We start from the raw sequence: 15,121 nt of genomic DNA, 5'->3' as shown, positions 1-15,121 counted from the left end.
CGACAGTCAAGGCAGGCCCTCCTGTAGCCACTGCTTCCCCTGGCAGGTCTTTGCCTCTCTTCCACCAAAACCTAGGCCACACCTGCCCTCGCTCTCTGCAGGGCACCCTCAGGCCTGAGGGCCCAGGCCCCCCTGCTACCTGCACGGCCTGGCCTGGCGGGAAGGGTCCTTTGACGAGGCCAATCTCCCCTCAGAATGCCACCTGGGGTGGTCACCCCCCCCATACCAGCTACCTGGTCCTGCCCCTCTTCCCCAGGATTAATGAAGTTATGAGGAGGGCAGGAAGGAACTCTGAGCTCCCAGGAAGCTCCCCTCCCCAGACCCTGCCCTGTCCCCCCTCACCTGCCCCCTGCCCAGGTGTTCCTGAGTGCCTAAGCCTGGGCCAGGTGCATCTCCTGGTTTCCCCTGATCCCACACCTGGCCCTGGGTTTGTTTGTTTTTTTCATGAATTTATTTATTTATTTTTGGCTGCATCGGGTCTTTGATGTGCGGGCTTTTCTCTAGTTGCGGCGAGCGGGTTCTACAGCGCAGGCTCAGTAGTTGTGGCGCACGAGCTTAGTTGCTCCGCAGCATGTGGGATCTTCCCAGACAGAGCTCGAACTCGTGTCTCCTGCATTGGCAGGTGGATTCTTTTTTTTTTTTTTTTTTTTTTTGCGATATGCGGGCCTCTCACTGCTGTGGCCTCTCCCGTTGCGGAGCACAGGCTCCGGAAGCGCAGGCTCAGCGGCCATGGCTCACGGGCCCAGCCTCTCCGCGGCACGTGGGATCTTCCTGGACCGGGACGCGAACCCGTGTCCCCTGCATCAGCAGGCGGACTCTCAACCACTGCGCCACCAGGGAAGCCCGGCAGGTGGATTCTTAACCACTGCGCCACCAGGGAAGCCCAGCCCTGGGGGTTTTAATTGCCGTAAACAATGACTGTTTCTCTCTTAATAAACAAGGGACTGGAGGGCAGGGCTGTGCCCTGTGATGGATACCACTGTACCCACATGGCCCAGAGTGGATCTTGGCACACAGCAGGCCCTCAGCAAAGGTGATGAACGTGTGAACCACCAACAACCCCTATGTCTCCACAAACACACCAGGGTCCGAGGCAGGGGCAGGCAGTTGTTTCGAACTTTATTTGAGAAAAACAGAAGGTAAAGATATCAAAAGAGTACAGAGGTTTGGTGGGTGGGGACGGTCAGTGATGGCTACTGTGGGGTGGGCAACTAGGCTAGGGCCTTTACTTGTTTCCAGGCTGTTCAGACTTCCCAGCTTCTGGGCCCCCAAGCTGGGCACGCGCCTCGAAGGTGACAGGGATGGTGATCTCCGCCGACTGGGTGGCTGGCTTGGGCAACGGGGCCTCCACGGTGAGCGTGCCCTCGGGGGACAGGGAGGAGGAGACCTGGGTGGGGTCCACACCGGGGGGCAGCCTGGACACGCAGAAAGGGAGGAGAAGCATTACACACCTGCGTGTCCCTGCGCCCTCCTCCCGTCCCCCCAGCTCTGGAGCCAGGACTCACGTGTATTTTCGAGTGAAGCACCGGGAAATGTAGCCGTGCTCGTCCTGTCGCTCTTCGTGCTTGCCTGAGGAAGAGGGGAGTGGGGGGCGGGGGGCGGGAAGGAGGTCAGAGGAGGCAGGGAGGGGCGGCCTCTCCAGCTGGCGCACATCCAAACGCGTCCCACCTGGCGGCCAGGACTCAGGGCAGGCAAGACTGACCAAGGGATTTGTGTGCCCCAGGCCGTCCCGGGATCTCAGAAGCTTCTGGAAAGTTCGGTTCAGGGGCTTTGGGAGCGGTGAGGGGGGCCGCAGCGCCGGGCACGCGCACACGCCCCCTCCGCGGACACGGGCTAGGGGCGGAGACGGCGTGGGGCGGGCGGCGACGCCCTCTTCATACCAACCGCCGGCCGAGGTGGGTAGGCGCGCGGGTGGGGGCGGGGAGACCTGGTCCCTTGGGGGTGGGGCTGGGGCCGTTGGGGGTCTCCGCTGGAAGGGGGCGTTTCTTCCCTTAGCGTAGACTTTTTAGGGCTAAAAGATCCATTAGGAGCTATCAGCACCCCCCAACTCCAGAGGAGTGTATACAGGCCAGGGGCAGGGCAAGGAGGCCCGCTACCCGGGCTCTGCCCCCGGGTCCTCGGCTAAGTTTTCACTTTCCAGCCCCCGCCCCGCCGGCCCCCGCCCCGCATTTCAACCCAGGTCCCTGACCAGGGCTCCTCCCCAGGACCGACGAGAGGCCGGGGGCCGGCGCCCCTGTCCCCGGGGGGGGCTCACCAGTGATCTCCACCACGCCGTCCTTGGTCTTGACCGTCAGCTCCTCGGGGGCGAAGTGGTTGACGTCCAAGGACACGCGCCAGCGGTCGGCAGTCTGCTGGATCTCCGAGAAGCCGCTGCTGAGCTGCCGGCTGAGCGCGCGGCTGTAGGCGGGACCCTCGATCGCGGCGGCGGACAGAGGGCGCACGTAGCCCGGCCATCCGCTGTGGCTCAGCCACTGCGACCACTCCTCGGGCAGCCGGGGCATCCCGAAGGCCTGGTCGAAGAGGCGGCTGTGGGCCGGGTACCAATCGCGGAAAGGGTCCCAGCTGGGGCCCCGCAGGAGCGAGAAGGGCACTCGGCGCTCGGCCATGCTGGCTGGTCTGGGCGCGTCTGGCTGAGGCTCGGAGTACTGCGAGAAGTGTCGGGCGCCAGCCCCAGCAGCGCTTTTATGGGCCTCCAGCTGGGTATTTTTAGCAGGCGTGTTTCAGGTCGCTATTAATGGCAGTGACGGGCCGGAGCAGCCCCTCCCCCTGCATTCCCCCCACTGCATACCGGGGCGCGGGGCGGGGCGAGGAAGGCCCTACCCACATCTGGAACCTTCTCTTGCTTGAGAAAACAAATGACTGGAGCCCCGATGCTGGTGCAGTACCCACTGCCGGACGCTCGCAGGCCCGGGTGCTAAAGCGCTAGGCCGCGATCTGTGGACAGTCTAGGAGGATAAAGCCGAGAGAGAGGTCAGGCTGCTTGTCCCTGGCCACACAGCTAGGAATTGGCAGAGCCGGGATTTGGACCCCAGGGTGTCTGAAATAGTGTCTTAAGAAGCAGCATGGTTAGGAGTGTGGGCTCAGGAGCCAGGCTGCCTGAGTTCACATCCAGGTCCTGCCACTCACAGGATGAACTTGTGCAAATGAGAGTCTTTGTGACTCAGTCTACCCATCGGGAAAATGGGGATGATGATGACGATGAAAATGCTTCCATCACTGGGTTGGTGTGAGGATTCAGCCACTTAATGCAAGTAAACATTTTAGTCCAGGACCTGGTACATGATAATGAATTATTGTTTATTATTAGCTCCCTGGAGTTGAAAGAGGGGGGAGGAAAGAGAGCGTGTATGTCTCCCTGTTGCAGAGGCTGTGGCGTGTGTAGGTTTGGCCGTTTTCCCCTTGACTTCCCAGTGGGGCAGACCCAGATCACAACCCCTGAGGCCCCGTGCTGAGGGGGGTCAGGAGAGAGGTTACTGTCAAAGCTCCCCATTATATCTATTTTTCTTGAGGAGCTCTGGACAGGGAACTTGAAATGCAGCAACCTTGAATCTCATAGGGGTTTTGCCACTGATTTTTTGTGTGATTTGGGCCAAGGCCCCTCCTTTTCCTCTTTTCAGATTATGATCTCCAAGCCCCTTTTGTTTAATATTCCCACAGCACAAAGGGAGAGGGGGCTTCAGGTAGTACAGCTCCTTCAAACTTGCTTGAAGCCTGAGGCCTGCCCCACCTCCTATCTGACCACCTATGGGATCCACGCCCTCGCTCCCACCTCTGGAAGAGGATGCTGCCCCTCGGGTCCTGCCATAATCCTAACGTTTCCTCTCTCTCCTGCCTTCATTGGCAGGACCCCAGTCCAGCCTTCCTTCTCCTGACTTCTGTCTTTTTATCCCCCCTTTTTAGATGGGGAAACTGAGGTTCAGAGAGAATAGGTGACTGGCCTACGGCCTCCTGTAAGACACTAGCAGAGTAAGGCTCTTGCCTCTCTAGTGCTCAGGGCTCTTACCCTCATGGGGCTCCCACCTTGGAGTCCCTTACTTCCTCTGCTTCCGAGACCCACTCTGTTTGCTGCCCCTCTCCTGGGGCTGGGCTGAGGCTGTACTCCTGCCAGTTCCACGCAGGACTTGCCCTGCCCCGCCCAGGACACCTGAGGGGCTGAAAGCCAGACTCCAGTCCACTCACCTCATTGAGCTGGGGTAGGGCTTCCCTGGTGGCACAGTGGTTAAGAATCCACCTGCCGATGCAGGGGACATGGGTTTGATCCCACGTGCCGTGGAAGATCCCGTGGAAGATCCCACGTGCCGTGGAACAACTAAGCCCATGCGCTGCAACTACTGAGCCTGCGCTCTAGAGCCTGCGAGCCACAGCCCCTGAGCCCGCGTGCTGCAACTACTGCAGACCACGTGCCTAGAGCCCGTGTTCCACAGCAAGAGAAGCCGCCGCAGTGAGAAGCCCGCGCACCGCAAGGAAGAGTAGCCTCCACTCGCCTCAACTAGAGAAAGCCTGTGCACAGCAACAAAGACCCAACACAGCCAAAAATAAATTAATTAATTAATTTAGAAAAATGAGCTGGGGTAGCAACAAGTCTCATGCCCTCTCTGAGCCTCAATTTCTTCTTAAAGAGAGCACTCCTAGATGTCTTTCTTTCTTACCCACCTGCTCCCCATCGGGAAAGAGCTGGGGTTGGGCCACAAATCTGAGGTCACATCTGGAAAGGCCTCTAAGCACCTGGAGCTCTCATGGGCCAAGGAGAGGAGGCAGACAGGATGCCTGCCCTCTGCTCCGCCCCTCTTGCTGGATCACGTCAGGAGCCCAGTCTCCATGGGGAGCTACTCGCTGCCCCCAAAGGGTCTCAGCTCAGGCCTTCACGCCCTGGCACTCCCAACTCCACCTATCCCCAGCTCTTTAAGTCAGGGTGAGGTCAGGAGCCAGGGAGGGCCCTCATCCGTCCCTGCCTGCCCACCTTGGCCCAGACTGGAGCCCAGGTGCCCCACCCTAGCGGGAGCTGTCAAATATAATCATGGGTGCCTTCAAGTGTGGCCCAACCATGCTCTGGGTGGGGGCTGCCTGCCTGGCCGCCAGCACCTTGTAGACAGAAGCTACCTTCAGAGCTCCCTTCATTTTGCCTGAAACCAAGGTGGGGAGGATCCATCCCTGTTGCCCCGGCTTGGGGAAGTTGTGCAATCCAGGGCTCCACCCCCAGCACCCAGCCCATGGAGGTGGAGGCAGCAGAACTGAGAATTCACATCCATCTTTTTTTTTTTTTTTTTTTAATCACGCCTGGGGGGCTCGTGGGATCTTAGTTCCCCAACCAGGGATTGAACCCTGGGCCCTCTGCAGTGAAAGTATTGCCAAATCTGGCTCCCTCGGCACCGACGCTGGATAAAAATATGGAGACAGAGAATTGGAAGATAAGAAATAGAGAGGCTTTTTATTTTCTTTGCCAGGCAAAGGGAAGACACAGTAGGCTAACGCCTCAAGAACTGTGCCTCCTCCTTGGGGAATCGGAGAAGATTTTATACGTGGGGCTCGCAGTCCGGGGTATATGGTAAGGATCAAAAGTAGTGGAGGTCTTGCATTTCTTTCCTTCTGCAAATTCATGGCCAAAGTTGGCATCAGGTAGCTCAGCAACCGGGTCTGATGTCCCTGAAGTTATGGGCCCATGACCTTCTTTCTGAAATGAAGAGTGCTACAGGGGAGTGTAGGGGGAGAAGAAATGCCAGGTGCAAAGGGTAATTTGTATGGAGTCAGAGAGTAATCAGCTTTGTGAAGGACAAGTCTAGCTACAAGTGTTTGTTAGTAGTAACAGCTAAAGAATAACCAAGATTGCTTAACTCTTTCAGGCCTGTTTATGTTGTTTCCCCAGCCTGTTCATTGTTTCCTTATTTTCCTGTTTATCAGAAAAGTCTAATTTCTATTTTTGCTACAACAAAAGTGTGGAGTTCTAACCACTGGACTGCCAGGGAATTCCCCACATCCATCTTCAATGGGTCACTTCTCAAGGGACTCTCAGATCAGAGCTGCCAATCATAAGGGAGGGGAACTGGGTAGCTCTGGGTGGTAGTAAGCGTGGGTAGGGGTGGAGGAGAAACTGGGTTTTGGAGTCAGACAAGGCTGGGCTTGAACCTGCTGCTGTTCACTGGCCTGGTGACCTCTCTGAGCTGGCACGTCCCCATCTGCAAGACATAGCTAATAACACACCCATCTTTTTTTTAACACACCCATCTTGCAGGGCTGCGGTGAATCTATAACACGATAACTCCTGTGAAGTGCCTGGTGCTCAGAAGTGTTCATTGTTATTAAGGAAAGAGGGCCTTTAATTTTGGATATTGAGACTTAGATTAATGAGAATTACCTGGTTGTATGTGCTTTATAGCACGTTCAGGTATCTTATCAGAGTCCCATCCTGGAGATGAGAAAACTGAGAGTCACAACTGCCCCAAGGTCACAAAGCTGGTGAAGGATGGAGGGATTGGAACCCAGGCCTCCTGCCTCTCTATCCGGCAGGGGGGAGACTTCCCAGGCAGTCCAGGGAGGGCCGTGGGCTGTGGCTTGCAGGCCCAGGGTGAGGTGTGCAGCCCAGGGTTACCTGTGGGATGGGGAGGGTTGGGCTAGCCTCTCTGGGTTCACTTCCAGCCCTGACCAAGCGCCCTTCCTCTAGGGTACTGAGCTCCCAGGGGTAGTTTTTCTGGGATTAAGAGGACAACTCCACCTGCAGGGATTTCCCAGAAGCCAAGGGGGTGGGGATCAGGGGGACACTGCAGGGATTCCTTAATCAGAGGGGCCTGTCCCCTATCCCTAGCCCCAGAGTCTGGGTTACTCTGCCGCAGCTCCGAGAACAGCCTCCCAGCTTCCTGGCCTGGCCCTGCTGCGCCTGAGCACTTGGCCACACTAGCCACTCCCTTGGCAGGCTTTTGCCAACTCCAGCTGCCACAGCCCTTCCCTCCCTGGCCCAGCCTCAGAAAGTGCGAGAGTGTTCAGGCAGCTGCCCGAGCTCCCGGGAGAGGCCTGATGGCAGATGAAGCGCCAGCCGCTGGGCCTGCTGGGAACTAAGAATGTGGGCAGCCGTAATGAGGGCGCATGGGGGAGGGGGGGCTCTGGGTCTTTCTGGAAGTGTCTAGACACTGCCCCTCCGGGAGTCCATTTCCCAAAACCCATCTCCTAGGCCTTCGGATTCTGGCTGGCCTTGGGGTCACCTCGCCTCCATCACTGCTGAAGGGGTGCCAAGGAGGGGCCGGGTGGGAGGGCTGGGGATCCATCCTCCTACCCCTCCCACCCTGCTGTCCAGTAGAAAGAATCTGTCTAGCGTGGGAGTCTGGGGACGTATATGTCTCTAACTCTGTGACCTTGGCCAACAGCCGGCCTCCGTGACTCATTTTCTTCATCTGTACGATGAGACCATCGGACTGGACATTCTCGAAGGCTCCTTCCAGCGCTGGTGAATCGACAGTTTCTCCTCCACTCTCTACTCTCCCCATCCCCCACGACCCCCCACCCCACCCAGGGATGTGCATATGGTGAGTGGACGTAGAGGATGAGGGAGGGCGTGGAGATGGGGCAACCCCTGCGGTGGCCGTGGAGGTGGAAGGCCCTGTGGCTGGAGCCTCCTGTGCTGGGTGTCCTTTCTCAGGTGGAGGGGGGCTTGGCAAAGGAAGGGTAGGCGCCTGGTGATAAGGCCGGTTTGCTGAATATGCCCTCGGCTGAGAGAGGCGGAGGTGGGAGGGTCGGGGGAGTAGGCCAGGGGGCTTCCAAGAGCACCTCAGAGAGGCAGGGGAGGGGGGTAGTCGGCTGGGATGCCCAAATTGGGCATGTGCATTTGTGACTTGCTACCCTGGGTCTGGGGCTGTAGGAAACGGATTAAGAAAAAGGGGCGAATTTGCCAGGACCCGGGAAAGCCTTGTCCAGCCTCCTGGCTGCTGTGTGTGCAGGGAGGGGAAAGATGGAGGGGCCCCTGAGGCCCCAAGTGCAGAGAGAGAGGTGAGGAGAGGATGTCCTACACCCCAAAGGCCACATCTTGCTAAGGTTCCCCCACCCCTGCCCCCGTCTCCCCCTCTTGTTACCCGACATAGAATTGGAATTTCCTGTTTTCCTGCCTGCCTTCCAGTGTTTTTCCCTTTTCCCAAGGTAAGGGCAGAAGAGTTCAGTCTGAACCCTCCGTCTGCGGGAGGGACAGGGGCCTGGTACCCTCCCTGTCCTTCTCGGCGGAACGGGCGCCAAGTAGCCAAGGAGGTGCTGAGGACAAGAGCTTCGGACTTCCAGGCTGCCGTGGATCCTCCCCCAGGGATCTCTCCTCTCTGTCCAGGCCTGTTTTTTATCCCTTCTGGCGCGCCGCCAGCCAGCAGTTTTTTTTCCTCTCTCTCTGTCGCCCTCTAGGGTCTTCCTGCTGCCACCATGCCTTTGGTCTCCACCCTCCCCCACGGTTGCTGGAACCCCTCACGCCATAGTTGCCTCGTTCACTCCTTCACTCATTCAACAAACATCTCAAGGGTGCCTGTTCGGGGAATGCAGAGATAAGAAGGCATGGCCTGGGCTCCAGAAACTCACAGATTTAGGGAGAGAGAGACCCGCCAACAAATAACTGGATCAAGAGCTCGATACCCTAAAGGCAGGAACAGACCTAGGGCTGGAGGAATCCAGAGGTGGGAGTGGCCACTGCAGCTGGGGATCGGGAAGGCTCCTAGAAGTAGGGGGCAGCTGAGCTGGGCCTGGAACCACGAGCTCTCAGGAACCTGTGGAGGTGGAGAGGGCATGCCTTGGGGCCGAGGGGAGCCCAGGGAGGAGGGTCCGCTGGAGTCAAGGACAGTGATGGGAGCGGAGGTTGGAGGGTGGCGGCGGGAGAGGATGGCAATTCCAGGTGGAGCCGTTCGCCGTTCGGAAGGCCTTCCAAGTGCTACGAGCTGGTGGACATGGTCATGGGATCCTTATGGTGGGGAGTTCTGTTTCCTTAATTCACTACTGTGTCCTCAGAGCCAGGAACTGGGCATGGCATATAGTAGGTGTTGAGTAAGCATGTATGGAAAGAGGGAGGGAATGGTCAGATTTGAATTGTGGATATGGTGGGATGGACTGGAGTGGGCCAGACCCAGGCAGGCCAGCTGGTGAGGAGGTGGGCCTAGGAGGGGTCGTGGTTAGAGGCCAGGAGTGGGGGTGGGGCAGAAAAGGAGGTGGCACTGCCTGGTCACCTGGTTGCAGCCTGGCTGTGGGGTGCAGACGAGGAAGGCAGTCCGGCTGGGCAGTGAGGGAATGGAAGGGGGGAAGGGGAAGGGGCAGCTTTGGGCTTGTGTGAGACAGGCTGAACTTTCATGCCCACCTTGGGGTATGTTTCATGCCCCCATCCCCTCCAAGAGGCGGCATCTTCAGAGCAGGGCCAAGTCTGCTTTCCCTAGAGCCCCAATCCCTACCCAGCTGTTTTTTTTTTTTTTTTGGCCGTGCCACATGGCATGCAGGATCTTAGTTCCCCGACCAGGGATCGAACCCGTGCCACCTGCATCGGAAGCGTGAAGTCTTAACCACTGGACCGCCAGGGAACTCCCAGCCTGAGGCCTAGTTTTGCTGAACCTGTGTAAAGCATTAAAGAGATCACTGACACTTCTTTGACCAGCTTCCTCAGATCAGAAACAGAGCCACCGGCCAAAGGCCTCCTCAGGTGCCCCTTCCGGTCTGAGGGAATAGAAAGTAGAGAGGGGTCATGTGCTGACACAGCCCTAGATTTCAGAGCATGGCACCCCCGCTCTGCAGCCCAGAACAGACCAAGGACATCTCCTGTGTCGTGGCACGCACAGCCCAGAGCCGTGGCCATGTCCGCTGCCCTCTCAGTAGAGGGGGGTCAGGGTTCTTGACCTGTGGAGCCCTAAAGGATTGCAGAGTGCCTGTGAGGTCTGAAGTTGCCTGCAGATGGTGGGCGTGTGCACATTATTTCGAGGAAAGGGTTCCCAACTTCCATCAGATTCCCAAAGAGCTGCTGATTCAAAGCAAGGTTAAAATCTACCACTAAACGAAAAGGAGAAGGAAGATGAGGAGAGGAGGAAGAGGAGAGTGTGTGCATTTGTTTAGGTCTCTATAAAGAAAGAAATCCAGGGCTTCCCTGGTGGCGCAGTGGTTGAGAGTCCGCCTGCCGATGCAGGGGACACGGGTTCGTGCCCCGGTCCGGGAAGATCCCACGTGCCGCAGAGCGGCTGGGCCCGTGAGCCATGGCCGCTGAGCCTGCGCGTCCGGAGCCTGTGCTCCGCAACGGGAGAGGCCACAACAGTGAGTAGGCCCGCGTACCGCAAAAAAGAAAGAAAGAAATACAGTGTGAATAGCTATTAAAAAGTAAAAAGCCACGCCAAGCTCTCCCTTTCCAATCCCCATCCTAGCACCCATCCGGGGCTGGACACACGGTGTTTTCTTTTAAGTGGCCACTTATGACTCGCTCTATGGCAGGCCCTGTGCCGGGCACTCTTAGGACAACATCCCCTTTCGGCTTCCTCACAGTTCCGCGTGGAGCCTGGATTCACAGCTGGCGTTGTTCTGAGCCGTGTTCCAGCGGTTCTGAACACTCCACCGCTATGGAGGGTCCTGCACGTGGGCCTGTCCTATCCCCTGTTCACTGTTGAAGCAAGGCTGGGTGTCTGGGCGTCGGGTGGAATGGGGGTATTCAAAGCCCACAGGGCCTCCCGGCTAGGGAGAACGCCTTTCTGGGTCCCTGTTTTTCTCCCCACCAAGCTGCAGGCTCCAGACTCATGCGTGGAGACACGAGGTGGACGTGCTGGGTCATGGTCCCTTGGTGCCAGCTCTTCTCCTGATCCCGAGGAGTCTGAGTCCCTCTCATTTCTCAGAGGCAAGAACCCCAGGACCCTCTGCCTTCCCCACACTCCCCAGGTACCCAAATCCACAGAGGCCTGGTCTCACCACCTGCCATCCGGGCACCAAGTGTTTTATTAGAGTCCAATTTTTATCCGCACCGCGGAGAAGGAGGGGGAAACAGAGAGGGGGAACCCAGACCAGACCCCAGACCCCTCCCCCCACCGGAGCCCAGGGCATCTGCCCTGTTGGGCCAAGGAAGACTTCGTGAGATCCCTGAGGGCCCCGGGAGGAGGGGGCTGGGAGCAGCAGTAGAGGGCTGGGGGCCGCTGCTTCCCCATCCATGCCCCAGGCCAAGGCCCTCCGTCTACATTCTACCCTTTCTTCGAAGGGGTGTAGCGCCCCTCTCTGGAAGAGGAGGAGGAAGTGCTCCCTTTGGCTCCCTGCTCCCTTGGGCAGCCCCAAAGGGCACGTCACCCTAGGCCTGCTGCCATCCGGCCCAGGTCCCAGCCACTGGGCACACCGGGGCTCCCCGAGGCCGCTCAGTCAGCCGACTGCATTGCTCTTCCCCTCACAGGCTCCTCCTCCGTCTACCGCTTCTCCCTTCCACCTCCTGACCCGAACCCCTTTTGATCTCAGGGTCAGATGCAGCTGTGGTCTGTATATCCCACCTCTCGTCATGCAGAAGGCCTGGCTGGTGTGGCCTCGGCCCAGGGCACGGGGCGAGGGCTGGAGGAGAGAGCCTGGGCTGGAGAGGTGCGACCAAGGGTGAGCTCCCTGGCCCCTCAGGCTGGGGCTTAGGGGCCCACCCAGTCTGGGCACTCCTGGGCCAGGGGAGGCATCTGGGGAGGCTCTGGGGCCAGCCTCCAGCCCTCAGCCAGGGTCCTCCTGCAGCCGGCTTGAAAGAAGTGGTTCCTCAGCCTGGATGGTGGTGCACCAAGGGTCAGGCCATACTTCCTCCTGTCTAACTTAGCTCCGGCTTGCTGTCCCATCTCCGTGTCCGCCCAGTGGTAGAGAGGAGCTGAGGGTCCTATGGAGTGGCAGGGGAGGCTCCCAGGTCTGGCACCGTCAAAGGTGTCCCTGGGTCCACTGAGCTGAGGTCCCCAGCCTGGTGAGCTGGCATCAAGCAGGAAGCGGGGCAGGGTGGTCCCTGTGTTCGAAAAGGCTCTTGTTCCCTGGCCATGGTGGGCGAGTGGGACGTGAGGGCGGGGGCCCCCTAGAAGCAGCAGAATCCAGATCCTCTTTGTCTTCAGGGCCCCCGCCCTCAAGGTCTTCCCTGGACCTCCTTGTAGCAGTGGGGTGCAGGCCCCCTGCAGCTCCTGGGTCCTGACCCCTCGTCTCTCCCTGTGCCAGGGGGCACGAAACTGGGTCTGTGGGGCTCAGAAGCCCCCGCTCTCTGAGCTGCTCCGGCTGTGGTCGCTGGGACTGGGGGTCCTGGAAGGGCTGCGGGTCCGACTGCGGCTGCTGTAGCTGCCATGGCTGTGGCCAGGGCTGGGGCTCCGGCTTGAGTAGTCGCTGCTCACGCAGCTGGAGGAGGACGAGGGGCTGGGCCGGTAGTAGGGGATGGGACGCTTTCGGGCACTGCCGGGAGGGAAGAGCTGATTACAGGCCAGCCAAGGCCCTGATCTGTGCCAGTCCTGGGCCCTCACTCAGGCCCTGAGCCCCTCCCCAGCAGTGGCCAGGGCTTCCCTGCCTCAGTTTCCCCTGAGCCTTGACCTTGGAATTCTCCCCACCTCCACCCCTGCCCCAGCAAGACTGGACATGCAGTGGTCCAATTTCATGTTGATCACTTTGTTTTTCCTCACTTGTCTGCAGGGAAAGGGGACCAAGTCTCTGCTTGACCGGAGTAGGTGCTCAATAAAAATCTGTTGAATAAATGCAACTTTTAAGCCAAGCTAAGCAGTGGCTTCTGTGCATGGGAGGGTTTGTGAATATGGCCCATTCCTGCTTCTTTGTTCCCCACAGGACGGAGGATATTGGTTCTCAGGTCACCCAGAGGGCACAAAAGGAGCCCCCTGGCCACTGCTGCTCATGCCCAAGGCCCTGGCCCAGGCCTGCTGGCCCCCACTCCTTACTCAGCTACCTCCCGCTGGCCCAGAGTTAGTTTGAAGCCAGGAGACTGTGACCCAGAGAAAAGAAAACAGAGTTAAGGGGGCAACAATGCCCCATTGCGTGGGGTTAATTCTGAGGAAGAAAACAGGTGTATGTTAGTGGGAGGAGGAGGCAGCCTGGGAGGGGCTGAAGGGGGTGCCAGGTGGAAGGTGTGGAGGCTGTCTTAGGACCCCCTGCTTATGGGGGTATCTGGGGGGTGGTGGTGTCCCAAGCCTGGCAGCCTGGCCTCTAGCTCTGATGTGAGAACTGAGGCCCGGAGAGGCACGCTGATCTCCCATGGCTGCCCAGCAAGGCCAGGGCAGAGCTGGGCTCAGAATTTTGCCTGTGGCCCTCTACCCCATGTCGGGGATCTAGGGCTGCAGGGTGATTTCCACAAATGCAGACCATCATCTCACCTGGAGACCCAGGCCCAGACCCTCCAGTCCCGGCAGACTGTGTGGGCAAAGTGGGAGGGACCGATTCCCCTCACAGCTGCCCCAGAGACCAGACTGCCAGTGCCCCCTCCTCCAAATTCCCCAGGGGACTGGGAAGTGAGCAGAGAGCTTAGTGAGAAAAGGAGAGGCAGACAGACAGCCGAACAGAGCCAGTCAGCTCACATGGACATCTCCCCTGCAGCCTGTGGAGAGGGGGTCCACCCGGCCCCCAGGCTGGCCACAGGCCACTCAGCAGGCTGGACCTTGAGATGAAGGAGAAAAGGACACATCATTGCCAGGAGATGAATGTGGGGAGGGAAGGAGGAGGGAGGGGCTCCAAGAGGGATGGCTGGAATCTTCCAGAGCTGAACTGCTTGCCTGCTGCTGTACCCAGACCCCAGAACCAAGCCCCTCCCCTCCATGGCCCTCAGGACGCTTCCCTTCTGGAGGCCTCCCTCCCCGCAGTGAGCCTGCACCTCTGCCTCTCGGGTCCCAACCCCTCCCCAGCACCTCAGTCCTAGCCTGAGCGCCCTCTTCCCTCTCCCAACCCTCACCTTCTCTCCTTCGGCGCCCTCCCCTCCCCGCACCAGGTGCGGTTGGTCGAGGACCCCCAAGGTCCCCGTGGCCCGGCCCCGGCCCCTCCGTACCTGGTGATGCGCCGCGGCTCCATGAAGCTGGGTGAGTCCCGGCGCCGCTTGCGGATGGGCGAGTAGCTGCGGGAGCGGCGCCGGGCGCGGGCGGCCTCGGCCTCGGCGTGCCTCGCGCGGCCCTCGCCGTCCTTGTCCCTGCGGGGCCCGGCCCGAGATGAGCGACGCGGCCCGGCAGCCCCGGCCGGTCCCGCCGCCACCCCTGGGCCCGCACTTACCGGCCCACGGTTTTCTTGGGCGACGGCGAGCGGCTGGGGCTGCGGGCCCTCTTCTCCGCGGAGCGCGAGCGGGATTTGGAGGGCGAGCGGCTGGAGCTCCACGAGCGAGGGTGCGGGCCCGGGCTGCGCGACGAGCTCTTCCCCTCCGGGCCGCCGTGCCTGCCGTGCGCACCCGGGGACGGGGAGGTGCTGGCGGGCCGGGCGCGCGGGGGCCGCTCCTTGGCCCTGGAGGAGGGGCACGGCGACAGGGGGGGCTCAGCTGGGAGACAGTGGGCCCCGGGCAGGGGAGGAGCGGGCGGAGGGGGTCCCGGTGACAGGGAAGGGGGCTCACTTAGGGAGAGAGTGAGTGGAAGCCCTGGGGGGGGAAAGGACTCAGGAGGGGAAGGGGTTCTATGCGGTTAGTGCGGACGAAGAGGTTGTTGTGTTGGCGGTCGGGGAGAGGTTCCCGGAGGAGAGAAGGGGGCTCTGGTGGGGGGAGAGGAATCAGTGAGGAAGAAGCTGTTCCGTGCTGTCGAGAAAGAGTGATCATGGGGGTGGGGGGCGAGTACGGGAGGAGGGTGCTCTGTTGTGGGAGGAGGATCTGGATCTTAGCGCAGGGGCGGGTGGACAGGTCCGCTGCGGGGAGAGGGGTCAGTGGTGGGGCGCTCAGTGCGCGGGGAGGGGGTATGACCGGGGAGGGGAGAGGGCTCGGTGGGGCGAGGGGGCGGGGAGGGGACCCCGGTGCGGGTCCCAGGGGCCGAGCCCGCTCACCGTTTCCCGTGCCCGCCGTGACCTCGCTCGGAGCCGGGCTCGGGCCCGGGGCCGGGGGCGTCGCCGCCCGAGTCGCTGCTGGAGCGGGCCCTGCTGAGCGAGCGCGACGAGCCCCGGGGCGGCGCGGGCCGGGAGCGCCGGCGGCCCCTGCGGCGGGGCGCGGACGCCGAGGACCGGGAGCGCCGCCGCCTCCGCCTCCGCC

General features: G+C 60.3%; 2 protein-coding genes across 2 annotated transcripts in view; both read right to left on the bottom strand.

Moving 5' to 3' along the window:
• Positions 1-1,099: 1,099 nt before the first annotated feature.
• Positions 1,100-2,772, bottom strand: HSPB1 (heat shock protein family B (small) member 1). The gene is made up of 3 exons (XM_029219262.1): positions 2,255-2,772; positions 1,506-1,569; positions 1,100-1,415 (listed from the first exon to the last, which is right to left on the bottom strand). The coding sequence occupies exons 1-3, from the start codon at positions 2,604-2,606 to the stop codon at positions 1,226-1,228; spliced, it is 606 nt and encodes a 201-aa protein (XP_029075095.1). The 5' UTR covers positions 2,607-2,772; the 3' UTR covers positions 1,100-1,225.
• A 9,386-nt stretch (positions 2,773-12,158) lies between these two features.
• Positions 12,159-15,121, bottom strand: part of SRRM3 (serine/arginine repetitive matrix 3) — a 53,492-nt gene continuing 50,529 nt past the window's right edge. The window contains exons 13-16 of the mRNA XM_029221600.1: positions 14,920-15,114; positions 14,170-14,394; positions 13,952-14,089; positions 12,159-12,360 (exon numbers count right to left, since the gene is read on the bottom strand). Coding sequence (XP_029077433.1) covers positions 12,159-12,360; positions 13,952-14,089; positions 14,170-14,394; positions 14,920-15,114 — 760 coding nt within the window. The remainder of the gene's footprint in view (positions 12,361-13,951; positions 14,090-14,169; positions 14,395-14,919; positions 15,115-15,121) is intronic.

The sequence above is a fragment of the Monodon monoceros genome, unplaced genomic scaffold (genome assembly GCF_005190385.1).
Source record: "Monodon monoceros isolate NGI ecotype Baffin Bay Population unplaced genomic scaffold, NGI_Narwhal_1 Super_Scaffold_13, whole genome shotgun sequence".
Taxonomy (NCBI): Eukaryota; Metazoa; Chordata; class Mammalia; order Artiodactyla; family Monodontidae; genus Monodon; species Monodon monoceros.
Note: the sequence above shows the minus strand (reverse complement) of the source record. Positions and strands in the feature narration are given on the sequence as shown.

Bases quoted from the DNA above. Each gene is read 5' to 3' on its own strand.
- HSPB1 (XM_029219262.1), bottom strand. From the start codon at position 2,606: ATGGCCGAGCGCCGAGTGCCCTTCTCGCTCCTGCGGGGCCCCAGCTGG. The intron at 1,570-2,254 runs GTGAGCCCCCCC...CCTCTTCCTCAG, and splicing joins CGGCGTGGTGGAGATCACTG to GCAAGCACGAAGAGCGACAG. The intron at 1,416-1,505 runs GTGAGTCCTGGC...CTGCGTGTCCAG, and splicing joins TGCTTCACTCGAAAATACAC to GCTGCCCCCCGGTGTGGACC.